The sequence below is a fragment of the Artibeus jamaicensis genome, unplaced genomic scaffold (genome assembly GCF_021234435.1).
Source record: "Artibeus jamaicensis isolate MK-2021 breed Jamaican fruit bat unplaced genomic scaffold, CSHL_Jam_final contig_548, whole genome shotgun sequence".
Lineage (NCBI taxonomy): Eukaryota > Metazoa > Chordata > Mammalia > Chiroptera > Phyllostomidae > Artibeus > Artibeus jamaicensis.
This window is the reverse complement of record NW_026521883.1, coordinates 11,425,287-11,453,123: the sequence shown is the minus strand read 5'-3', so window position 1 is coordinate 11,453,123 and position 27,837 is coordinate 11,425,287. Positions and strand designations below refer to the sequence as shown.

The 27,837-nt window shown below is 34.0% G+C and overlaps 1 protein-coding gene across 1 annotated transcript in view; it reads right to left on the bottom strand.

Moving 5' to 3' along the window:
• The window catches only part of VPS13C (vacuolar protein sorting 13 homolog C), a 176,367-nt gene that overhangs the window by 63,944 nt on the left and 84,586 nt on the right, over positions 1-27,837 (bottom strand). The window contains exons 32-46 of the mRNA XM_037151046.2: positions 27,490-27,657; positions 26,684-26,988; positions 25,013-25,160; positions 24,380-24,488; positions 20,805-20,920; positions 18,018-18,174; positions 16,711-16,790; positions 16,223-16,282; positions 15,418-15,574; positions 13,081-13,197; positions 11,693-11,796; positions 11,125-11,292; positions 9,417-9,721; positions 8,370-8,517; positions 2,695-2,845 (exon numbers count right to left, since the gene is read on the bottom strand). Coding sequence (XP_037006941.2) covers positions 2,695-2,845; positions 8,370-8,517; positions 9,417-9,721; positions 11,125-11,292; positions 11,693-11,796; positions 13,081-13,197; positions 15,418-15,574; positions 16,223-16,282; positions 16,711-16,790; positions 18,018-18,174; positions 20,805-20,920; positions 24,380-24,488; positions 25,013-25,160; positions 26,684-26,988; positions 27,490-27,657 — 2,293 coding nt within the window. The remainder of the gene's footprint in view (positions 1-2,694; positions 2,846-8,369; positions 8,518-9,416; positions 9,722-11,124; positions 11,293-11,692; positions 11,797-13,080; positions 13,198-15,417; positions 15,575-16,222; positions 16,283-16,710; positions 16,791-18,017; positions 18,175-20,804; positions 20,921-24,379; positions 24,489-25,012; positions 25,161-26,683; positions 26,989-27,489; positions 27,658-27,837) is intronic.

Here is a 27,837-nt window from a genome sequence, read left to right as displayed (position 1 = left end):
ATCATACTTTTTAGAATTCTTTAAATCATAGTGCAAGACAATATAAATGCCAATGATTTATTCTATATATATTTAATACAGGGCAAAATATCCACAGAGGCAGATTATCCACATTTAAAAAAAAGAGGGGTCTTGCAAAGACTATCAAGACAAATTATTTTAAAAGCCCCTCCAGAGCAAGACTACTTATTATACAGTAATTTACAATTATCAAAGTACTTCATGTAACTGGTTACAAGACATTCTCAGCAGATCATAAAACTAGAGACATAGAAAAGTAAAACAATGTGCCCTAAAATAGACAGCTAATCAGTACCAGATTCTTGCTAGCACAGTGCACTACTACCTTTAATTACCGCATCACACAACCCACGACCTTAACAAGAAGGATATAACTCAATAACAGAGTCAAACAGAGCTGAAATCTAATATGTGAAAGGGAGCCTTTGGAATTTTGAGACAAGAGAGACTTCAAGAGGTAATTTCATCTTTTCCTTCATCTTTAAGCACAAATTTTTTAGACAGGTAAGTATATATATTGATTTCAATATGTTATAAAGATATTGGAAGATATTTCCATCACTCTTACAAAGTGGTTCTATAATCTCTTTTGGGGATTAATTTTATTCTTTGGTCATTTATAGGAAAGTCTGTTCTTAAAATTACTCTAACAGCAAGCACTGCATAACTTGAACCACATAAAGGCTTCTCCAAGCTGAAGAATGCTGGGGTTTTTTTCTTTACTTCTCTGAAAATAACTTACATTACAATCTTCACTATGTTTGCAGCTTTCATCTGAACTCACAAGTTTTCCAAAGTATGGGTTGGCCAAAAAGTTCACTAGGTCTTTTTTTTTCTGTAAGATGGCTCTACAGTAGCACTTAGGTGTCTTAACTTCATTCAAAACAATTTTGTTAGATTGTATTCTGATAACGGTCATATCAGCATGCATTTAAAAAAACTAATCAAAATTGGTGAATTTTTACGTAGCCATTTTAACATTGAAGATGGAAGAAAACATGTAACATTTTGGCATGTTATGCTTTATTATTTCAAGAAAGGTGAAAACACAACTGGAATGCAAAAAAAAAGTATTTATGCAGTGTATGGAGAAGGTGCTGTGACTGACTGAACATGTCAAATGTGGTTTGTGATGTTTTGTGCTGGAGATTTCTGCCTAGATGATGCACCGTGGTTGGGTAGACCAGTTAAAGTTGATAGCAGTCATATCGAGACATTAATTGAGAACAATCAAAGTTACACCACACAGTAAACAGCCAATATACTCAAAATATCCAAATCCATAAAGTTATTGGTGAAAATAAAAATATGTCTTTTATTTTATAGAAAATACTAAAGACTTTTTGACCAACCCAATTATCACATTAATCAAATATCTGGAACCAAATACATGAATTGACCTAGCTGAACATAATGAGATAATTAATCACATAAAGCTTGCCTGTACATAGTTCTTGTCTAACCATAGCAACAGCCTGCTTATCTAGCATCTGTCTATATGGTGGCATTAACCTAACCTGGGGAGAAGACACTAGTCTCACCAAGCTTATATAGCACTCATAACTGTCCACCTGAACCAAAAACCTCATTTTGCATACTGTTCCAAACACTTGTTTTGCTATCTCAAAACACACTGGTCCTTATTACAGCCAAAGCAGTGTTGGTATGGTATTAATAGGCAGTTAGTTATACAGGTGTTAATAGGTGATAATCAAAGCATTATAAAAACACAACAGTCTAGGGACATTTATTATATAAGGGGAAGGAGAACTTCTCTTTTTAGTCATGGAAATAATAAACCATTCACAGTCCAATAAAAGATAATATTCATATAAATGACTTAAAATTATGAAAGAGTAAAATTATATCCTATATAACCACTTAATAAGGCAAGAAGAAACCTTGTATTTTAGAAAACTTACTCTTTGAAAATGGCTAAATTTTAAAAGGTTCAGTGCTCTTAGAAGACTCAATTTTAATAACCTGGAAAATTCCCTTATGTATCTGACTACAGTAGTACCTCAGTATTTGTTGTTAACTCGTTCCGACAGGTGGTGAGCAAGAGATGACTGATAAAGCATTTTCTCTTGTGGGGTGTCACCGTGACTCATACAAGTTCTAGCAAGTGCGATGAGTGGCAACCAAATGCTGAGTGCCGAGACACTTTTCCTCATCAGAGTGTGACAGGTACCAGATTTGACAAGTTTTCAACCCAACAAGTAGTGAGGTGCCACTGTATGTCATTCTCCAATAAATACGAGTACATGAAGCTGTTAACTATATAAGAATGCCTTCCTTTCTCATGGGTCAGTCATCGGAGTAAGATACCAAGGTCTTTTTCTCTCCTCATTATTTAGGGGCCTTACTCTGCTGCATAACTAGTTTGCTTTTCTCTCACAGTATGCCACTGCAGTGCCTCTTGAGGTCAGCAAATTCAGCCTTCAGAAGTAAAAGGCAAACATGCATCAAGCAGGCTACAACGTGTAGCCCCTCCTCTTAGAGCAGACACTGAACATACCTCCTTCCCCTGGCATCTTTTCCACAGTAGATAAATATTGATACAATACTGAATCCATTCATGCTATATTATGAAGGGCAACTACAAAAACTAAATGTAAATATGGCATTAATTCTAATTTTCTCCATAATCAAAGCAAAAATCTTCACTTATACCTTTGCAGTGGTCAGGTCCACTTGAAACATCTTTTCTGACTGTTACAACCTCCTGGATAGATGTCGTAGGGCTTGGCTGTGAAGAAGCTTCTGCAACATTTTCCAGCAAAATTTTCATTAAAACTGTCAAATCATCTTCACTGAGAGCAACCTAGAAACCAACAAGTTGTTACTGATATAAAGAAATAAAAAATGCAGAATATCATATCAATGTCTTAACTTAAGAGTTCCTGAAACTCTTCCTTTAACTCAGCAATTGTTAAGCTTTTTCATCTCACATCACACATAAATTACTAAAATTCTGAGGCACACCCAAATATATATTTCTTTGCCAATCTGACAAAAAATTTATTCATTCACACAGAATGGCTATAGTTGTGTTGTCTATGATAATTTTTTTATCTGACAATCTAAGGGAAAAGTGGTCAGTGCCCCTGACTACATAGTCCAGGTATTCCATGTTTTAAAAATTCTTACAGCACACTTGTTGAAAATCACTAATCTAACTTTAAAAAGGGGGGAGGGGAGTTAATTTATTCTCCATACATTTGTGGGATTTTTCGCTTCCTTTTTGCAGTTGATTTCTATTTTCAAAGCACTGTGATTGAAGAATATGCTTGGTATAGTTTCAATCCTCTTAAATGTGTTAAGGCTAGTTTTATGTCCCAACACATGGTCTATCCTTGAGAATGTTTCATGTGCACTGCAGAAGAATGTATAATCTGGTGTTCTGGGATGAAAGGCTCTATCGATGTCAATTATGTCCATTTGGTCTAAGTGGTCATTTAAGACCAGTATTTCTTTATGAATTTTCTTTTTGGATGATCTGTCTATAGCGGTCAATGGGGTATTAGTGTCCCCTACCCTGCCTGTGTTTTTGTCAGTTTCTCCCCTTTGTTCTGTTAGTACTTTCTTTACGTGTTCAGTGCTCCCTGATTGGGTATGCATATATTGAGAAGTGTTATGTCTTCTTGATGTAGTGTTCCCTTTATCATTATAAATGTCCATCTCTGTCTCATTACCTTTCTTTTTTATTTTAAAATTTTTATTTATTTATTTCTAGAGAGAGGGGAAAGGAGAAAGAGAGGAAGAGAACATCAGTGTGTGGTTGTGTCTCACACATCCCCCACTGAGGACCTGGCCCACAACCCAGGCATGTGCCCGGACTGGGAATCAAACTGGTGACCCTTTGCTTCACAGTCCAGTGCTCAATCCACTGAGCCACACCAGCCAGAGCTCGTTTACCTTTCTTATATTGAAATCTACTTTGTCAGATATAAGTATGGCTATACCTGCTTTTCTGTGAATGCCATTTCTTTTGAGAACTGTGTTCCATCTTTTCACTTTGAGTCTACATTTGTGTTTGCAGCATAGAAATGTCTCCTAAAGACAGCATATAATTGGGTTTTATTTTTTGATCCAATCTGCTACTCTGCGCCTTTTTATTGGCAAATTCAATCAATTTACAAGTCACATGCAAAGAATGAAACCAAACTACTGCTTCTCCCCATACACAAAAATTAACTCCAAATGAATAAAAAATTTAATTGTAAGACCTGAAACAAAAAATTACATAAAAGAAGATATAGGCACTAAAATTATGGACCTTGGACTCAGAGAAGATTTTATGAATTTGACTCCAAAGGCAAGGAAAGTAAAGACAAAAATAAATGAACGGGACCACATCAAACTAAAAAGCTTCTGCAGAGCAAAAGAAACCAACAAAACAAAAAGCCAACCAAGTGGGAGAGAATACTTGCAAACAACAGCTCCAACAAGGGGTTAAAATCCAAAATACATAAAGAACTCATACAACCTGACATAGAACAATCCAATTAAAAAATGGGCAGAGGACCTGAACAGACAACACTTCTCCCAAAAAGACATATAAATGACCAACAGATACATGAAAAGATGTCCCACTTCACTAGCTATTAGGGAAATGCGAATCAAAACTACAATGAGATACCACCTCACACCTGTTTAAATAGCTACTATCAACAAAACAAATATTGTAATAACAAGTGTTGGAGAGGTTGTACAAAAAAAAAAAAAAAGAACCCTCTTCCACTGCTGGGGGAATGTAACCTGGTACTGCTGCTCTGAAAACAGTATGGAGGCTCCTCAAAAAAATAAAGAATAGAGTTTACATATGACCCAGAAATCCCTCTTCTGGGTATCTACTCAAAAAGTTTGAAAACATTTATTCACAAAGATATACGGAGCCCTATGTTTACTGCAACATTATTCATGATAGCCAAGATACGGGAACAACTGAAGTGTCCTCTATTAGCTGATTGGGTAAAGAAGATGTGACACATACATACAATAGAATACTACTCAGCTATAAGAGAAGATGAAATACTGCCATTTATGACTACATGAATGGATTTGAGAATACTACGCTAAGTGAAATAAGTCAACAGAAAAAGTTAAGAACCACATGATTTACTCTTATGTGGGATTAAAACTGAAAGCAACAAATGAACAAACAAGAACAAACAAACAAAAACTCATATACGCAGACAACAGTATGGTGGTTGCCAGAGGGAAGGAGGATAAGATAGTAAAGGGCAATGGAGGTCAAATACACGGTGACAGAAGATTTGACTTTGGGTGGTGAGCACATGATGCAATAATAAGATGATGTATTATAGAACTGTATGCTTGAAACCTATATAATCTTATTAACCAATGTCACTCCAATAAATTTAATTTAAAAAGGGTTAGGACCATAAATACCAAGAGAGAAGTATTTCATGTTGTATAGTTTTGAAGCTCTCCTCCTGTGTGTAAACACACTTCTGCCTCTACCCATATTCAAGCCACTACCTCTGGCATTCCATCAGCCTTCCGCTGTGTCTGTTAGTGCCTGTTTCATCCCTTTCTGAACCTGTGCCTCCTTTCCCTCTCCTAACCACCTCATCTCCATTCTACCTCTCTCTCTTCTAACCAAATACCAGCTCCTTCCTGCACATTATTGTTTACTCTCCTCCCCAGTTTCTGGACTCCACCAATAAGTAAAAAGATGCTCCCTTATAACCCAACTCTTATTCTCAGTACATGTGCATTTGGACATACATAAAACATTTGTTTAACTTAAGAAATACCTCTTAGAAGAGTAACAAATGTATCTATAAAGTATTTTGAGCCTTGGCTGGTGTAGCTGAGTGGATTTAGCACCAGCCTGTGAACCTGTGAACCAAAGGGTTACCAGTTTGATTCCCAGTCAAGGCACATGCCTGGGTTGTGGGCCAGGTCCCCAGGAGGGGGTATGTGAGAGAAAAACCACACAAAGTATTTTTAAAGCTAAAACACAAACCAGGAAATGAATATCTTATTCATCTCCTAATTTTACAAAAGGGTAATGTGGAAGAAAGGAATAAAGCAAGAGTTTTTTAGTCAGGCAGATCTCTATCAACGTTACCACTTTCAAGCTATATTGTTGGCCAAATTCCTTAGCTCCCTTAATTCAAGTCTCTTAATGTTTAAAATATGAATAATATCCTCTTCCTCATAGGTGGCTGCAGAAATATGAAGCAGAACAAACAAAGCTGCCACTAGTTGTCAAGATCCATTAAGCCCTTTCATTGTTCTATCTTTTGTACATTTTCCTTACCCATGGAGTGATTCCTATGGCCTGTTTCAGTGCTTAAATACAAATTCCCATGAGCATGCGTGCATTCACCGCACTTTCTCCTCTGAACACCACCGTACTTTTCATCCTCCACATGAGGCCCCCATCACCAGAGAAACTTCCTGATTCCCAGCCTAAATAAAAATGGGGCGATGCTGTAGCATAAGATAATAACTAGGGACTACTCATTTGCCCCACACCTGTCCTCAGGTAGCAGGTGTCACTTGAACTCCCTAGTCTTCCTTGTGTATTCATCCTTGTGATACCAGCCAACATACAGCTGCCTGAAGGAGCAGCTAACTTCACTGCCTCATTTGGTTTCCTGTGGTGAAAAGAGCAACTGCATCATAGACACAGACTGACCTTCACTAACTCTGAAGGACAATGTGAGAGGTAGCCCCACAGTTCTTGAACAGTCAAACTGACTGACCCAAAACAACTTTTGATGTCACCAGCCTGATACCCTTTCTTAGCTGCACTCTAGACCCAAGAACATTCTGACCAATGAGAGGTTGTTTAAAGAGGCCTGCATCTCTGTCAAATTAGGCAATGGAAACCACACCCTCTATGGCTGTATTCTTTGTTTAATGGGAATCCTTTTAGTTCGAGTGATAATCACCCTCTGATGTTAAACTGGTGGATGATACTTTTTTCTTGTTTTCTTTTGAAATATAGAAAGCATAAAGGAAAAGCACAGAGAACACTATAATCCCCCCACTGTACCTATCATCTAGCTAAGTTGGGCCTCAACAAATTGCTGTATTTGCTTCAGATCTCTTTTCCCCATTATGGATGTGATTGAAGCCCTGTGTTTACTTCTCTGAGACCCAGTTCCCTTCTCCTTTCCATCTCAAAGAAAGATACTATTCTGAACTAGAGAACTGTTCTTTCCATGAATACTTTCTTACATTTACCAACAATATAGAGTATTGTCCCTTGGCTTATTGTTGTAAAATCTGGAGTGGTATAGAAGGGCACTAACATTTTGCAACTCATTTTTTTCATTATTACATTTAAGATATACCTATTTTACTTTGTACAGTTCTAGCTACTTCACTTTACTTTATAATGTCCATTGTATGAATAGACCAGAATTTGACCCACATTCTCCTACTGATAAGATATTTAAATTTAACTTTTGCTTTTAATCTTTGAAAGAAAAAAAATGGAACAAAAATTAACCCTGAGAGCTAATATCTTAACAGTAAGAGAGAAATTAAGAGTTATCCCATACTCTGGAATAGAGGATTCTCTATGAATACCCTGAACAGACACTGTTCCTCATATAATGTATTTGCTCATGCTATACACAGGGACATTCCTACAACAAAATTCAATTTTAAGTTCTTCCCCAGTAGAACTCAGCTCCTTTGATCTTTTCTATTTAACTTAGAACTAATCACAGGTATTAAAAATCACTAACAGACTAAATATTTGTTTTCCACACCCTTTGTTCCATCACGCTCTCCAGTACCCTATCCCCTACTGTTTGGCCTCAACAATTTCATACACAGGCACACAAGAATCGTAAGATTCCGACACTTCCATGACCATCTTCAACCCGTATCATCCTTCCCTGTGAGTCTCCACATAATCTCCCAAGTGCACTTTAAAAAATATTGCTGTATTTACATGCCTATCAAATAAACAGCATTCACATATTTAAAATGTCCACTATTCTAATTAAAAGAGTGCTTTTATAAATTAAAAATACTACCGAGGTGCTGTGAATGTAGTATTTAAATACCAATCACATTATACTCATAATTTAATTGCCTTAAAACTTTATTTTCCAAAATTACTAATAATATTTTCAGTAGACTTCAATAGGTTTTATCTCACACCTCTTGCTGGCTTTACCAAATAAATGTTTGACTAAAATGAAGTAAAGGAAAGTGTAGAAAACTGGATGAATTCATTTGCAGTTAAAGTATTCCCTTTTAAGGTATCATCACTTCTGATGTACACCAGAACTGCACTATGACCAATGACAAAAGCCCATCGAGCAATTCTTACATATTTTTATACATATACTTACCTGCATAGGTTTTAGTTTTCCTTTTATCTCCATCCCTGGAATTTGCAAATACCATGTTGCTGCTAAATTTCGCTGTACAGACAAAAGCATGTTGACTGGTTTTAAAAGTTCAATGTCATATTGTGGTAAGCCAGCCTGCAAGATGGTTCTGAAAAATAGATAAGAATTTATTTTATATTTTTGAACTTTATAGTTTAAAATGAAGACTATCATACTATTTAAGCTTCCACATACAGTTTTCCTGAACACTAATGGCTTCTATTGGAGTAGATAAAGTTTACATGCAGAGCTATCGAAACCAGAACCTACACTTGCTTCAAAGACACAAATCTCACCGAGAAGGATTATGGCACTATTACGGTCTTTCACAAGGGCTATTTCACAACAGCAAATACTGCAATGTTAAAAATAGATATGACATACTTCTAAAAATGGAGGACAAAGAAAGTGGTAGCCTATTAGCCTTTAGTTTTACGGTATTGGTACTTCTCCAAACTTAAAGGGAAAAATTCACCAAACCCAGAAGTTAAGCAAAAATATGGCAACATTCATTTCTAGCTTGCCTGATAACAACTATTTGCACACCAAATAAGTGCTCTTGTCATTTAACAGATCCAACACTTTCCCATTTGTATTCAATAATCCTTTATATACCTCACTGAGAATTCCCAAATGTGACTAGGTTTAGAAATGAAAAATAAATCTTAAATTTTATTGTATTTTAAGTTTTCTCCCATCTATAGAAAATAGTTATGTGCAAAGTAAAAATATAAATAAAAAATCTAAATGAAGTATTACTGAATAAACTAATTTTGTAATAGAAAATTTTTATATGATGGAAAAAACACATTATAATTAAATAAGATAAAATGCAGATACTATGAGGTATGCTGCCACTAACCACTGACAAAACACCAATAGTCAAGATTTCATATTTAGAAAAAATAAGGAATGACAACCACAAATCAGCAGAGAACTTTATCCCTAGAAAGAGTTTATGAAAATTCTATTTATACTAAGTAACACACAAATGGATGATATTTATACCTGGAGAGTTTCAACTGAGTGAGCTGGATGTTCATTTTGTCAATGACTGGGGGAAGAGAACAGCGTTCCATAGGAACTAAGCTAAATTTGTTCTCAACTTTGATTAAACCCAGATCTGCTATAACAGCATTAGGTGACACTGAAGACTGAGGAATGATAATAACTGGTGCTTTCAAATTGATATCCATCAAAAGACGGAAACTCTTCTGAGCCAAGTCCTTCATGCCGGAGGCAGCTCTTTCTGCAGCCTGTACTGTGGCTGCGCTCAAAGCTTCTTTGGCAGTTTGGAAGTTGTTGAGGAAGTTCTGTTGGAAGAGACTTAATATTTAGAGTTCCCCCAAAACAGAATTTATTTTAAAAAGTTAAAACTTTAAAAATTATTTACTTTAAAAAGAAAAACTAAATAAAAGGTAATATAAAAGAGATGTTATCTATGATTTTGTTTATGGAAAGAGTAAAATCTAGAAAGATACACTCTGAGATATTAACAATAATTACTTCTAGGAAGGAAGAGTCCTTTAACTTTCATTTTATGTATTTCAGAATTATTTGGTTCTTATGACAAGTTCTGGTAATAATTTTTTTTAAATCTCCTTTTTAATCACGAATGTTGATTATTTAAAATTCAAATTTAAATAAAGAGATGAAGAAGAGCACTTTACTGTTTCCAAATTAAGTTCAAATATATACCTCTAAGTCACTGGGATAAAGTTATTATTAGAAACTACAGTTCTGCCACCTTATTTCTGAAATACACATTTCTGAATACACAATATATATACATATTTCTGAAATACATAATCTCCTTATTTGTAAAGATTTTTCAAAGTATATATACTCAGGCAAAGGATGCTTCAATGTCTATAATCTTGCTATCATTAAAAGAGTCAAAATTTCTTTATTTAGGGTAAGATGCATTTCATCTCAATTTCAAATAAAAGCAGTTTTTTTTAATCTGAAAAAAGTTATTTTATTAATTATTTCTGTTTGTGGGAGCTTTAACCAAGAATTCAGCAATAATAACATTAAAAACATAAGAACTTTAAAAACAATCTGAAAAAAGATTTTTCCCAATGAAGAAAAAAATCATTCTTAAAAGTAAGATTCATGATACTCATCCATTAATAATACAAAGCAACTTAAACTCCCCTCATTCAAAATAAATTACTTTCCTAAAAATAAAGCATGATAGTTTAGGTAGAAATCAATGACTTGTAAGCTTTAAATTTTAGCCCTGCTAACAGGCATAGACATATTTTAGCCCATCATAGTTACACAGAAACAAACAATTAAATTTTTTTAAAATTCTGGCCTTGATGATCACAAATATAAGCACAAGCTGTAAGTTCCAATATCAGTCCTTCAAATTGCCTGATGAGTTCCTTAAAAATTCTTTTAACTCAATACCTTTAAGGGTATTCCATAAAACAAACAACAATGAAAAGCCCTACATTTTTTAAAAAGTATTTTAAAATATTTAACTATGAAAATGTTTAAGCACAATAGTTTGTATGTGCAAAACAATGATAACAAATATTCATTTGTTTATCCATCATGTAAAGGATTTCCTTAACTATAATATTCTGTTCAGCATCTGAGTGTTTACATACAACTCTATGAGTAAAAATTTTGACTATCTAGGTTCAGATATATAGGCAAAGATATTTGGGGTCTCAATAAGAAATAAATATATTAAAAATGAACTTACCAAAAGAGACATAAAGAATTTATGAACATAAACAACTTGAATACAACCCACTTTGAGACTCAGTTTGCCATCTACTTTAGACATATCAGCATAGGACGGCCCTTCTGTGGCACCTGGATAAAGAGTCATTTGGAACCTGAAGACTTCATCTCCCAAAATAGAGACAGCCTGAAAGTGTTAAATTAACTGGTTATTACATCAAAATAGCAGTATCACTGTAATATAAAGATGTCTTTATTACAGAATCTGTGATATATGATGAAGTGCCACTTAAAATCAACTTTCAACAAACTATTTTTAAAAACATTATTACTTGACAATAACTTTTTCTGTCTCTATAAAATCTGTTTTATCAATGGAGAGATCACGCACTTAATCAGTCAGATATAACTTCTACAAATCACCTAATCTACAATGTGAATGAAAGCAGACTATAACCATATTCATGTCCAATCCCTAAAAAAGTACCTGACACATGACAGACAATAAGTATATACTGAACAAATAAAGGCCCCTGAAGCCCAAAGGACAAAAATAAATTTCAATATAGACACCTGTTTTTAATTACCTTTTTGTGAATGGATAGCAAATCCACATTTGTAACAATGATATCCTGAAGTCTGGCAAACATGTCAGTCTCCTTTGGCTTTACAGAAACAGAGGCATCCATTCCTGTAAGAAACATTTACAAACTTTTCACCCAATCCAAGTAAACCAATTTGATGATACTTAAGTTCAGACTATACTGCCAAGATACAGAATGAATAAAAATCATTATAATACATATTAAAAGTATCAACTTCTATTTTAAGTATCTTTAAGTATTGAGATACCTAAGTAAGATTATAGTATCTTTAAGTGTTATGGATATCTCATAAATAAAAACTGTGAAAATTTACAAAAATTTCCAAGGAAAATTAATTACAGATCACCAAATACAAATATCCTATGCACTGGCAAGATTAGAAGTGGTCATTCAGGTACAAACATAATGTTCATTAAACAGCTATTTCATAAATATTACATTATGAACACTACTGCTCTAATAATAAATTATAATATAATAAATGTAATTTGATGAATAAGTCTTATTCTTTCCATAATAAACTATATCTGAAATGCAATCTTCTAAAATTTCTCTCCAAAAGCATTTTTGTCACTCATATAATTTCTAAAGGCACAATGATTTCTAAAAAAGCTCCTCAGTACAGAGAGATGCCTGCAGCTGAGACCCAGTGATAAGCCCAAACTATTACCATACCAACTATATAACAGATAATATAGTATTTGTTTAATGAAACTGATTTTTAACCGTTCTAAAAAATGCTTGCTAAGTACCAGGCAATTTTCTAATATGTGTAAATGTGTAAACTTAATCTTCACAACAACCCCATAAATTATTATCATAGCTATCTCCATTTTACAGAAAAGGGAACTCAGGCACAGAAAGGTTAATTAATTTGCTCAAGGTCAGCCACTATTAGAGCCAAAACTGGCCCTTGGCAACTGGGTCCAGAACCCATGGAAATATATGCACTCATCCTCATATCAAGCTGGTGGTGGGTAAAAAGTTACAAAATTAAATATTTGTGCCATATAAACACAAAATATGACAATAAGGATAATGACATTTTCTTTACCCAGTGAGATATTATCATGTTATACATTTCACAGTTTAAAGTTCTATTATTCTGAAAATGCAAACAGAACAAAAGAGGTTAAGCCTTAAACTTATTCTGAAATTTTTTTACATACATGGGACTATCTCATAACAGCCATGAATCATAACAAATTTACTTCTAACATTCCAAAGTACAACTCTGAAAAGTCTGCAAGAGTCTTCAATGTAATTAAACCAAAAGACGATTCATGAAAAATCTACCATGCACAAGCTCATTCTTCCTAGAGGTCGAGGTAGGAAAACAGAAATACATGCACCAAGGAATTGCTGCTTACCGTGTATTCTAATATCTGCAATGTTACACTTCTGATCACAGACCAAGACATTAAATGAATTTAATTCAGCTGTGATCTTTAATTCAAATACATCATCTTGAGAAGTACTACTGGACACTGAAAAGTAACAGGAACCTTGTGATTAGCAAAGTGCAAAGATAATATAAGATACAAAATCATCTCAAATTCACTAAAATAAAAGTATATCAGGACCTATGAACAACCAAAAGGACCTCATTAAGATTATACATAATCAGTCTACGGCCATATCACCCTGAACACGCCCAATCTCATCTAATCTCAGAAGCTAAGCAGGGTCGGACCTGGTTAGTACTTGGATGGAAGTTTATATATAATCAATACAGATTCTGAATCAATTTTCAAATATCCGTCAGAAAAAAACTGGCATGTTCCCCTCCAAATTAAGAATAAAGGCAGCCTTGAATAGCACCTTAAAAGTATGATTTGCTAGATGAAAACTTTAGCATAACTTTTCTTCTGGGAAAAAAATTTTCTATATTCAATTTCTAGATGGTACTGAAGCTAAATTTTTACTTTGCATTCCTTTTCATATCGTATATTAGATAAAATATTCCATGAAACACTAAAATACTAATAGTTAATAAAATACATTTAATTAATTATGACACATACGTTATTAATGATACAATCAATTTATCTAGAATGCACCCTATTTCTCCATAAAAAATTCTAAAATAAATTCTATGAGGAATAAATATAAAGAGCTGAAGTTTAAAAAAATTTTTTTGTAATGTTTGTGCATTTGTATGTGTATTAAGAGTCACAATCAAATAGATCCCCTTAACCTGCAGTAGTGCAGGTCTTGACTGATAAATTCAGCATATATTTTCCTAGATCTTTGTCTTGCTTGAGGGAAACAGACCTTTTCCTATAGAATGGAAAAGCATGAGGACACCAATCCTTAACCACCAAGATAATAATGGGATTTTTTCCCCTTAGGAGTTAACATAGGATAATCAAACCTTAAAAACCAACTATAAGCTCTGATCAGGGTTCAATTCCCAGTCAGGGCACGTGCCTGGGTTGCAGGCCAGTTCCCAGTGGGGGATGCACTAGAGGCAACCATACACTGATATTTCTCTCCCTCTCCTTCCCTTCCCCTCTAAAGATAAATAAATAAAATCTTTAAACAAAGATTTATAAAACCAACTATATAGCATAACTGGAAGACTGTCTCTTTGGATTGATTTTTTTGTGTGTCTTGCAACAGCACCTAGAATTGTTGAGCACCCGGCAGGTTCACCTGACTGACTGAAATGGACCTTTGTTACTAAGCATGATTTTTTAAAAATTTTATTTAGTTATTTTTCAAGTACAGTTTTTTTGTCTATTTCTCCCATCCCAGCCCCCCCCCCCATGCTCCCCACCTCCCTCCCATTTCCATCCCCCTTAGTTCTCGTCCCTGTGTCCTTCCTATTTGTTCCTCCAAATCCCTCCCCCTTTTTCCCCCCTTAAATTCCCTTCCCTCTCCCCTCTGGTCACTGTCCCCTTGTTCTCTATTTCAGTGTCTTTGTTTTTATTCTGCTTGCTTGTTGGTTTTGTTGTTTAGCTTCCTGTTAAAGGTGAGATCATATGGTATTTGTCTTTCAACACCTGGCCTATTTCACTTAGCATAATGCTTTCCAGTTCCATCCATGTTGTTGCAAAGGGTAGGAGCTCCTTCTTTCTCTCTGCTGCATAGAATTCCATTGTGTATATGTACCACAATTTTTTGATCCATTCATTTACTGATGGGCACCTAGGTTGCATGATTATATTAATATTTTAATTTCTTCCTTTCTCATTTTCATGGTGTGAAGGCTGCAGACATCAGTGCAAATATATAAACAAATTTATGTAAAAGTGAAATAACATATAAGTACATGATTAATATTAAACATGTGTTTAAAATCCTTCCCTGGCCTTGACCAGTGTGGCTCAGTTGGTTGAGCAGTGTCCCTCAAAGTGAAAGGTTGCTGGTTCTACTCCAGGTCAGGGCACCTGATGGGATGCAGGCCCGGTCCCTGCTCGGGGAACATGTGAGAAGCAACCAATCAATGTTTCTCTCCTCTCCTTTTCCCTCCTTCCCTTCTCTCTAAAAATACATAAATAAGTAAAATCTTGGAAAAATAAAATCCCTCCCTAAATACCGTATAATGCCAAAGGGGTAAAGTGTGCTTTCTTTTGAAACTAACCTAATCTGTCAGAGGTGCTGCGACGTCAAGGTGCTCAATATTTACCTTAGCTTGAAAGTACACATTATATGATTACTAAAATTCAGACAGAAATTATCAGACGTGACTCAAAAGTTGGTACCGGCTTTGGCGATGATATTTCTGGACTCTCCCACAAGTGGTTTCAGCTCAGGTTCCTTCTCAGGTGGTTCAGAGGATGGAACAGCAGATGATAAGAAACCCATGAGGGACAATAAAGCTTCCAAATGAAGTACTAAGTCTAAGGATGAAAATGAAACCTAAGATAATAAGCAATCAGAGAGGAAGATTTCAGATATGGTAACATTTTTATGTTATGCTTCAAAATACACATGTAGCAGAAGAATCATTCAATTAAGGGCCTTAAAAAAAAGAACTCACTATTGCAATGTCAATCCTTCCAGTAATTCTAACCTCAACAGAACTTGCTGGGTTTTAACTAAAAATACAGGGAGTATTAGCAGGCCTTACTTAGGTCAATCACATTACATATGGTTTCCAAGATAAACCATCAACACTAAGTGGACTGTGAACAATGCCTATACTGAGCCATGCTGTTAGCCTTGTCCTTAAATTTATTCTAATCCTAAAATCAATATATAATTAAAATGTTTCACACTCCTACCAAATAACCATAGTGAACAAAATTCCCTTAAAAAGTGTATTATTTGTGTACTGAACAAGTAATCATTAATTCATATCTTAGAAACAAATAATCTTTTGTAGAAAATCAAATCAACTCTTATTGAGAATTTTATTTCAACTCTATACTCATTTCTCTTATCTATAAGGTTAGAGCTATTATTATTGCCACCCTTATTTTACTTTTAGAATTTATAATCTCACAACTAAAGATGACTATAAAGCTAATTCACTCTTTAATATATAGTGAATTAGAAAAGATTTACCTTCAGTCTCTGTTTGGTATTGTCGTGAATGGTTTTAAATTCCGGTCCATCACTGTCTGCCTACAAACAGGAGGGGATTAAACCACAGGGTTGCAAACACTAAAAATTATATATAATCTTTAATTTTCAATACTATAAACATATTTTTGAAGGCAAAGAATAACATGCAAAAATTGCACACATATGCATTTCTCACACTCTATGAAGCAAAAATTCAAAGGCAACAGGTACACAAAAATGTTAGTATATCCAGATTAAATACTTTGCTTTGAATGACAATGGAACTTTATATGCTCTCACTTATTCAGAACCAAAAGGTTAACTCAGAAGGTTATTGAGATTATCCAGGATTGTTAGATGCTTGCATAATTCACTATAATCACCCAGTTTTAGAATTTAAAAAATTTAAGGGAGAAAATTGAAATATTAATTGTGGAGGAATTGTATAATTTCACATATTAAAAAATCCTAGAAATGAAACTAGGTACCTTTGTCAATAACATCTTCAGAAGGGGTTCACCAGTTATATTAGAAGAGTTAATAATGTAAAGAGGTTCTCCTTTGGAGTCTAGAAGAAAAGAAGAGGGGGTAAATTCATTAGGTCTTTTTTTTCTTTTTATGGAATGTACTTGGAAGTGACACTGGTTAACAATATTATATAGGTTTCAGGTGCACAATTCCACAACACATCATCCGTACACTGTACTGTGTATTTACCACTGCAAGTCAGGTCTCTGTTCGTCACCATTTACCCCACTATAGCCCCTTCCACTTCCTCCCATGCAATCACCACACTGTTGTCCTTGGCCATGAGTTTTTTTCTTTTTTTTCTGATTTGCTCAATCCCTCCAACCCCTACCAGCATCCCCCATCAATGTTTTAAACAATTAAAATTGTTATGACATTTGGTACTACTAGTATTACATATTTGAACAAATCAGAATATATTAAAGAACAAAACTATAAAATACATAAACTAGGGATTATTCTCAATATAAACTGCTTTACTTCAAGTTACCCCATAGAGTTCCTATAAACTTTAAACACCCATAGCAAGTTTAAAAGTTGGCTTGATCCTACTTAGAAAGTGAATTTGAAAGGTCAAGGATATTCACTAAAGAATAACTTACTATTTAATTTGATGTAAGGAATGAGACTACACAGCAATGGTAAGTTTTCCATATACTTGTGCATTATTTAACTTTTATACATATACAGGGGTGGGCAAAAGCAGGTTTACAGTTGTGAGTAATAAAGCTATTATAATAATCATAACCTGCATGTCTTTTTCCATAAGACTGTAAACCTACTTTTGCTTACCCCGTATGATATCATTAAAAACTTTGATATAATCTTAAAAATAAACAAACAAACAAACAAAAACCTATCTCCTAGTAAATTAACTCACCTCTTCAAAAAGGGACCCTGGGCTCTATATCGTATTGTACTGGTTTCTGATGTCCTAATGTGTCAGTTCTCAGAGCATAGTTATAATGAAATGCTGCCTTTTACAAGTACTTAAGTATTATGTATAGACAATGAAGATAAATGTTTCATTTTTCTTTTAGACAGTATTCTACTTCATGCTAAATATACACATTTAGATATAATCTTATTTATGATAAGTAACTTATAGATTATAAAATTTTAAATATCAAACACCCTTGTATTAATGTAATAAACATAAACTAAATAGTTATGCTGACACTAATAAGTATGCTAATATTGATTAAAAGGTTGAGGCTATTTGCCTATCACAAGGAAAATTTACAAAGACTTTGTACTTCATACTTACCACTAAACTCAAAGCATTGCATACTAATTTTTTTTAGATAAGCTTTAGCTGTGAGGTCATAGGTTTTAACTCTAGCTTCCACTCCAAGCTGGAGGACATTTAGTTCATGTAAAGGCCTTCCTTTCTTTTCTGCTTTCTTCATCAAAGTAATCACAACCTAGAAAAAAGCACCAGTATCACCACAAACTATTTCCTTAATATACAGTGAAAATAACTCAACAATTTAATAACCATCCATAGTGATATAACCCAAAATATTATACGATATAAAGACATTTACTTCCCCTTGTGCCTAGAAATTGCCTAGTGCTATTTACTTTGGAAGGCACATTTACTTGTTCAGATTTTTAAAGCTGCTGGTTTTCAAGGTAAAGTTAAAAAAAAGTATTTCTTCCTAATTCCCAGAAGTAGTCCTACTCTGATGGATGGGCTTCCATCTGCAAGTGTGTGGGTAAACGGTCAATTTTTATACAACACCTAAGGCAAGGTTTTTCAATCTTGGCACTGCTGACATTCTAAGCTTTGTGGTGGGGAGCAGTCCTGTGCACTGCAGGGTGTTTGGTGGCATTGCTGGTCACTACCCACTGGTAGCCAGTGGCTCTCCATCTCCCCAGGCAGTGACAAAAAAAAATGTCTTCAGACAATGCCAACTATCAGCATGAGGGAGAGTGTAAATTGCTTCCCCCTACCTCAATCACTGCCCTAAAAAAAGGGAATTGTAATAATATGTATTAAAAATGATCATTAAAAAGACTTAGATTTTTCTATGTATATATGTTAATAAAGCCCATTTGCAAACAAAATGATTGATTCATCTATCAATGTTTCAATTATCAAAGCTTAAAAATCTTTATAAATATTAATTAGAAAAAAAGCAAAGGTTTTAAAACAAAGTTTCAAAACATGTATTTCATACAAAAAAAGTAGGTTGTTTAAAAGGTTATTACTTTGAACTCAAAGAAAGAACAAAACCTCTGTACAACTATTTAATGATGAAGGGAGGAAGTTCTTGCAGGTACCTGAATCCACTATGCCATCTCACACATTCACAGCTTTATGCCTGTTTTTCTTTCTTTCTGCCCTGTCCTAATCCCTTCCTGATCCCCATTTCTGAGACTGTATCCTAAAAATTCAGCTCAAAATGCCACTCTCTCCAGCAAATACTCCCTGACCCTGCCAGATTGCTGAGATACCCCCTCCCCACTGTCGCTGCCACAAGTTTGACTGGGCACACAAACTTTAATAAAAGCACTAACACAAATTTTAATTGTTGTTTTCTTGTTTGCATTCAGAGTCTGTGCCTTTTGCCTCTGTGTCCTTAGCACTAAGCACATGCAATGAATATTTCTTAAATATGTGAATACAGAAGAGGAAAATACATTTAATCTTCCCTCAAGAATCTGCAGATGAACCACCAATAAAATAAAAAGACAACCCACAGAATGGGAGGACACATTTGCCAATCAATACATCTGACAAGGGGTTAATACCCAAATTTATAAAGAACCTATAAAACTCAACACACCAAGAAAACCAAACAATCCAATTTAAAAAATGGCAAAGGACCCAAATAGACATTTCTCCAAAGAGGACATACAGATGACCAAAAGACATATGAAAGAATGGCCAAAGTCACTAATCATCAGAGAAATGTAAATTAAAACCACAATGAGGTATAACCTCACACCTATCAGAAAGACTATCATCAATTAATCAAGCAAGTGCTGGTGAGGATGTAAAGAGAGGGGAACACTTTTGCACTGTTGGTGGAAATGCAGACTGGTGTAAGCACTATAGCAAGCAGTATGGAGATACCTCAAAAATTAAAAATGAAACTACCTTTTGACCCAGTGATTCTGGGAATGCTGGTGTATCCGAAGTAACCCAAAATACTTATTCAAAAGAACATAAGCACCCCTATGTTCCCTGCAGTGTTATTTACAATCACCAAGATATGGAATCAACTCACGTGTCCATCAGTAGATGAGTGAATAAAACTATGGGACATATACACAATAGAATACTAGCTGGCCATAAAAAGAAGAAAATTTTATTCTTTATGACAGCATGGATGGACATGGATAACATTATGCTAAGTGAAATAAGCCAGTCAGAAAAGGACAAATACCATATGATTTCACTTATATGTGGAATCTAATGAACAAACTGAACTAACAAGGAAAACAGACAGCTTCATAGAGCAGTATGACAGCTACTGAAGTGGAGGAATTTAAGGGGCAGAGGAATCAAGCGAGGAGGAAAAAGGACTATGCACATGGACACCAGTGTGGTGACTGCAGGGGGAGGGAGGTATAAGGGGATTAAATGGTAATGGAAAAAATGCAATAAAAAATACTGATAAAAAGTAAAAAAAATAATCTGCAGATGAAAAACACAAGTGGTAATGAAATATTTCTAAAATGTAGACATACCATGTTTTATTCGAGTAAGGATTTCTAAAATTTGCACAGGATTTTTCTGTCATTTTTTCCCTTCCCTGACTTGCCTATATGAAATCCAAAGCAAGCCACACTCCATCTATCCTAAAATCATTTAACAAGCATATTACAGAGCCTGTTACCATTTTCACTATGAAATACTATATTCCTCAAATATAACTCATCTTAAATAAACTCTCAAATTTTGAAACATTACTGCTACATATAAATTATAAATAGGCTGTCAAATTTTTTCATTCATATCAATAATCTACAAGTTTATTTTAGTAGAGATAACTCTAAAATCCATTATTTATTTACTCTATAAAGGCAGACGCAAATTACATACCTCTTTAATTTCAAAATTCAGCAGCACATTAATGATGTCTACAGATCTAACTGATGTATGTGAAATACATACATCTTGTTGTGATGTAGAGATTTCAAGTGGCTCTTTATATTCACCTGAAAGTATTTAAAAGACATTTAGTCACTTCCATTCACACGTTTTTTTCCACAAATACTCACTGAGGACTTACACAAGTACTCTGGACCTGGTGCAGCCACTGAAAATCCACAAATCATTTAGTAATATACAACTCCAACCCTTAGAAACCTCGTGGCTTGGTAAAAGAGACATATACTTTAACATACAAACAAACAAAATAAGCAAGCTACACCTAGTCACATTTAGTCAACAAATGTTAATATAAAAGTGCACAGAAGGCAAAGAACTAGGCATGCCATTGTTATGGGAGGTTGTGAAAAGTCTAATAGGGGAGTATCGCTCAAGCAGACCTGCTCACACACAGGAGACATTCCAGGAATAAGAAAAGAAGTTGTGGAAAACCAGAGAGAACATCCTGATAGGTTTCACAAACAGAATGGAGTTTTACATGGATAAATCATGAGGAGCCTAACAAGACTTAAGGATAGAAAAGAAACAGAGTCGGTGCAGTTAGAGCCCCTTACCCATACCGAGAAGCAAAAGTAAAGCTATACAAATACTATGTCTTGAAATTTGCACACTTTAAAATGCAATAAAAATGTTCTCTAAACTATAATACACAATACTAAAAACAGCTATCACTTGCTAAGTGCTTACCTCTGTGCTAGACACTGTAGTATGGACTACATATGGATTATCTCATTTAATTCTTATAACAAACTTTTGAGATAAAAACTTTATTGTCCTTATTTCACAGATGACCAAATTGAGGTTCCTACAGATTCATTACCTTGCCCAGTGTAAATTATACCAGAAACCCAATAACCCTGTTATTACCTACTACAGTTATTACCTTTGCGAAAGCAATGCATAGGCCAAGATTTCTTAATTACCACCTTATGCCAAGTACTGTTCTAAACATAAGAAATGATTTCTTAAATAGAAAATAAAAAGCACTGATGATTTTTGAGAAGACTCATTAAAAGAGTGAAAAGGCAAACCATAGAAGATATTTCTGTACATATACATATAACACATATAACCACTGAACTTGATTCCAGAACGAATAAAAAGTTCTTATACATTAAAAAAAGTTCTTATATAATAATCAGAAAAAAGACAAGCATATTATTAAACATAATGGTTAACAGACTTGAATAGTAATATCACAAAAGAAGATATCCAAATGGCAAATAGCATATGAAAAGGTTTTCAATTTCATTAGTAATTAGGGAACACATAAAACCCATAGAAATATCACTGTATATCATCAGGATGGCTAAATTTTAAAGGACTGACAATATCAAATAAACTGGTGAGGATGTGAAACAACTGGAATTCTCATACTCTTATTGCCCATAGGAAAGTAAACTGGTATGATGATTTGAAAATCTGTTTGGTATAATCTGGAATAAATCACTGAAGCTAAACATATGCTAACATATGACCCAGTAATTCTACCCCTAGCTATACATCCAAATAAAAACAGTATTTATCTATTTCAAATAAAATTTATAATAACACTCATGGCAACTTTATTCATGAAATTTTGATCCATTTGTGTAATGAATACAGTACAGGAATAAAAAGGGCAAACTGCTGCTGCAAACAACATGGATCCTTCTCATACACAAAATGTTGAATGAAGGAAGGAAAAAAACAGAGTAAATTCTGTATGATTCCATTTATAAGAAATTCAAAAAGAGACAAAACTAACCTAAATATGGCACTACAAATTAGAAGGCAGTTGATTCTGGGTGGATTGGGAGGCAGGGAGGGCATTCGGTTTTGACTGGGAAGGGGCACAGGGAGGCCTTCTGGGCCCTACACTGAAAACGTTCTATATCTTAATCATTATGATCATACTGGTGAAGCCACGTGTAGAAATTTACTGAACGGTACACTTAAGACCTGTGTGCTTTATTACATGTATTACCACACATACAGTGAAAAAAAGAGTTTTATACCTAGCACTGGGTATTTTTCTTTTGCTTTTTATTGTAACTAATATGCAACTTACATAAGACATTATGTTAGGTTCAGATTTAAAAGATTTTTTAAAATGAAAAAAATAATGTGAGATACCATTTATCACTTAGCAAACTGGCAAAAATTTCAAAATCTGACAATGCACTGTGTTAGAAAAGGCACACACACAACAACGGTCTGGTGGGAGTGCAAAGGTAGTACAAGCTCTATGTGGGGTAACTGGCAAGATCTGTCAAAATTTAATTTTATTAAATGTGTAAACTAAATTATCATTGATTCAATTAAAATTAAAAATTTTAAGTATTTAATCCAGCAGTCCCTGCATTTCTTTAACACATATGCACACACTTGTAAAAGTGTATGTCCAAAGACAATCAGTGCAACAAGAGTGAAAGACTGAAAACAACCTACAATGTTCACCAATGGGAACTTCCTAAATAAATTATAATACTTCAACAGAATTAACATCACTAAAAACGATGAAGCAGTTCTCCTATAGATAGTATATAGATACAGAGTGGACAGATATAGAATAAACACTTAAACACTAAGACACACTGCTAATTTTTTAAAAAGCCAAGTGCGGCCCTGGCCAGTACGGCTCAGCTGGCGAGAGCCTCATTGTCCCATAAACTGAAAGGTCACAAGTCCAATTTCTGATGCAGGCACATGCCTACGTTGCAGGTTCTGTCCCCAGACAGGGAGCATCCGAGAGGCAACCGATCGATGTTTCTCTCCTACATCCATGCCTGTCTGTCTGTCTCTGTCTCTCTCCCCGCTTTCTCCCTCCCTTACTCCCTTCCCCTCTTTCTAAAATCAATAAGCAGGTCCTTGCGAGAGGATAATAAAAAAAAATACAGTGCAGAAATATACAAACATACACATATATACATATATACATACATATAAGATGGTACCATTTGTCTGAAAAATAAAAATTATATATGTGTATGTGTATATGCATACATATAAAACAGCTTAATAAATCTGGTAGTTATTCTGCCTTTAAGTCAAAAGGACCACTGTAACTAATAACTTAAACTCTTTGCATTTTTATTTAAGTACAATTTTTTAGTTTTTGTTGAACAGAAATTTATCAACCATTTCAATTCTTACACATATTTTACTACTAACCCTTGTTTAAAAATCAGAACAAGTATGCTGCCATAGCCTAGTGCCAACTTAAAATTTTTTTCTATAAATGCAAATTTAATCATTATTCCAAGAATCAACCATTGATTTAAAACCCTTCTTTATGGCCCCCTCCTACATCATACAACTTAGAAATCTGAAAATAAAATTAATTATTTGCTTAACTAAAAAGCAAACTATGGTTGTATTTAATATCATCTTATTTGCTTTCTTGTTACTACAAATTACAATGTGTAAACATACATTTGCTTAATTCATTTTTATTGTCTGTCTCCCCTACTGAGTTGTAAAATAAACAGACACATGTATTATGCCACCTACTGCCAGCCTCTTACCTGTCTCTTGCAGTCTTGGTCTCACTGTATTCAAGTCCCCAGGAGCCTCACCAAGATTTTCTGCTAGTATTCTAAATAAAAGACTAACATCTTCTTGATTTAGATTAACCTATAACATATTAAGTTAAAAGAAAAAGATACTTCATTTTTAAATGCAACAATTTTAATACAGAACAGAATATTAAGGATAAAATAATCTTTAAAACGACTGAAAAATTATCTATCATTACCCACTTGAGTATTTCAGTACTATTTTATGTTAAAATTTGCATTTTGAAAGATAAGAAAGTATCTGGAGAAAAATAAACAATGTGATTTATGAGTCAGTATCAGTTTCATCTACTTACATGATTCTTAGTGAAAGTTATTGACTATAGTAATCTGATAACTTCTTTTAAAGTGATAAATTAAAAGAACACACAAACTCCACTTTTAAACAATAACAACCTGAGTGAAATAAAAAGGCCATCTAAAATATAACAAACAGGCACTTCCCTGATTGTTGTAATCATCTTAGTGGTATTTAGATATAATTCGGTAAAAAATTTCACATTTCATTTGGATTTATACAGAGAAAGTCTTCAGAGGCTAAAATTTCAGTAACAAAGATGTTTTTTAAACTCTCATACTTACATTCATTGACTCAAGGTGTCCTTTAATTTCTATAACAGGCACCTTGTAGTACCAAGATGCAGCTAGATTCCGATTTACAGAAAACTCCAAATTAATTGGGTGTAACAACTGAATATCAGGATGGGAAATGCCAGGCTGGATCACCGTCCTAATGAAAAATATAATTGATATGTATGCATAAACATAGGGAGGAAATACAGCATATCATTAAAAAACACAAAGTCAAAAGGTGCTACTCTAACACTAATTTGGACCAATGCTGTTTGAGTGTTTTCTAAACTCAATCTATCATTAACTTAATCTATAGTGCACTGGTGAGGACAGATTAAAATATATGTTATATAATCAGCCATTAAGAAAACTTTTTTTTAAGATAGGTGACAATAAATTTTAAAAAGAAATTCATATTGTTGAAGATATGGGGGGAAATCATCAAATACAACTGTTCAAAAAAGTGTTATGTGCATTAGGACAGATTAAAGAAAAAAATGGCAAGACAAAGTTAGCATTTCCTAAAGAGTTTCATAAAGCTCTTTACCAGGATTATTTTCCAAACTTTCTATGTAATCATCCCTTTTTTATTCAGAATAATTAAATCTCCTTGGATGGGATAGAAAATGATTTTAAAATGAATTATGTACTCAGACTTGCAAGTGTCTTCTGGCATGAGCTCTATCAATACATCATTATTTACACAGTATTCCTCCCAAAAATGTGTATGGTCAATTAAATCATGAAAAGATCACCAGACAAAATAAAAGTTGACAGTTGTTCTGTAAATAACTAGATTGTAATCTTCAGAGCTGTCATTACCATGAAAAACAAAGAAAAGCTGAAGAGCTCTTCCAAAACAAGTGTCTATCAGTACCCAATCCCCCTTGGTAGAAGAATTAAATGCCACATGTAATCCTCGATCAAGGGAAAAATTATTATAATGAACATTCTTGGAACAACTGTTAAAAAAACTGAATATTGACTATATATTAGAGAACAGTATTGTATCCATGTTAAATTTCCAGAACTTTTGTGGCATCTGCATTATGGTTATGTAAGGGGATAAATATCCTTGTTCTAGGAAACACATGCTAAAGATTTCTCTTCTCAAGTAGTTTAGCAACAAGTATTTCAACTTCTAGTTATTAAATAAATAAGTTCTGGGGACATAATGCACAGCATAGTGACTACAGTTAATAACACTGTATTGTACACTTGAAAGTTTCTAAGAGAGCAGATCTTTAAAGTTCTCATCAAAAGAAAAACATCTTTGTAACTATGTGTGGTGATGGATGTGTACACTAGATTCCTATGGGGATCACTGCTATATATCACAAGGACTGCATCATGTCAGCATACTGCACACCTGAAACTCACGTAATGTTATAGGTGCATTATACACAATAAAAAATATTTTTTAATGTTATAAATGATAATAATGTGCACATACAATTAGAACAAATAGAAACCATTGGTGAATCTAGGTGAAGAATAATGGGTACATTCATGATACTATTTTTGCAATTTCTATAGGTTTGAGGTTTTTCAAAATAAAAAGTTAATTTTAAAAAACTGTTCTGTGCAACAGAAATATGTTGGGTATGGACTTCAATGGTCATAAGATTTCATGGAAAACATTAAATAATATTTAAATCCATAATTACTAAAAGAGTATACCTAGAAAGCTTAAGCTTTGTTAGTTGCACATCCATTCTATCAATTACTGGGGGGTTGAAGCAGTCTTCACCAGACACCAGACTGAAATGATTCTGAACTCTGATTAACCCAAGATCTACTACTACTGCATTGGTGGAAATGGAAGACTGTGGGATGACAATAACTGGTGCCTTCAAATCAATGTTGATAGAAACACGAAAACTCCTCTGGGCAAGATCTTTCACACTTGTGGCAGCCTTTTCTGCAGCCTGGGCAGTGGCAGCACTCAGAGCCTCTTTGGCTGTCTGGAAATTGTTCAGGAAGTTCTGTGGACATGAAGTATAAAAGGAGAAATTCAAACAGAGGACATGCACAGCATTAATAACACCATCTTCACCTTATTTATGTGCTAATTTTCTTTCCAGTAGATAACAGTGCTATTTTTTTCAGTTGAGTGCTATTTTTCTAGAGTTAGAAAGGAATTACTAATTATCTACCCATATTTATGAGCTACTTGAGAAGGGCTTATTGTAACTATAGTTATACAGCTGAGGAAAAGAAAAAGAATATTTTTAATAGTCTTTGTACTTAACAATTTGGTTTCATTATGTTGTAGCAAAAATAATTTCACTTTCAGATAAAAATCATTAAATGATGCAGAATTTAACTATTAAAGAGAGGTTCTGACCTCCACATTAATGCACAAATAACATCTACAATCAAAACAATGTACACCCTAAAATCCAGCGTTTGCGAGCTGTGCAATCACAATTATCAGACCTAACTGCTCCTAAGTTGAAAAGTCAACATATAAATACTGATTTTACCAGGAGTGACATGAGAAATTTATGAAGATAGACAATCTGAATGCAGCCAACATTGAGTGAAACCACTCCATCAACTTTGGACATGTCAGTGTAGAAATCTCCCTCAGTAGCATTCGGATACAAATCCAAGTGAAAACGAAATACTTCATTTCCCATTATTGACACCGCCTGAAAAGCAGAGACTTAAATGTATGTATTCGTCCAAGAGGAAAACAACAAAATAAAATTCCATTTAAAAAGAATTTATAGTTATAATCATTATAGAAACATTTTTCTATCAATATATTTTTCATTGTTCTTTTAAAAATACATATTTTAAAATAACATCTCATATACTGTCATTAAAAA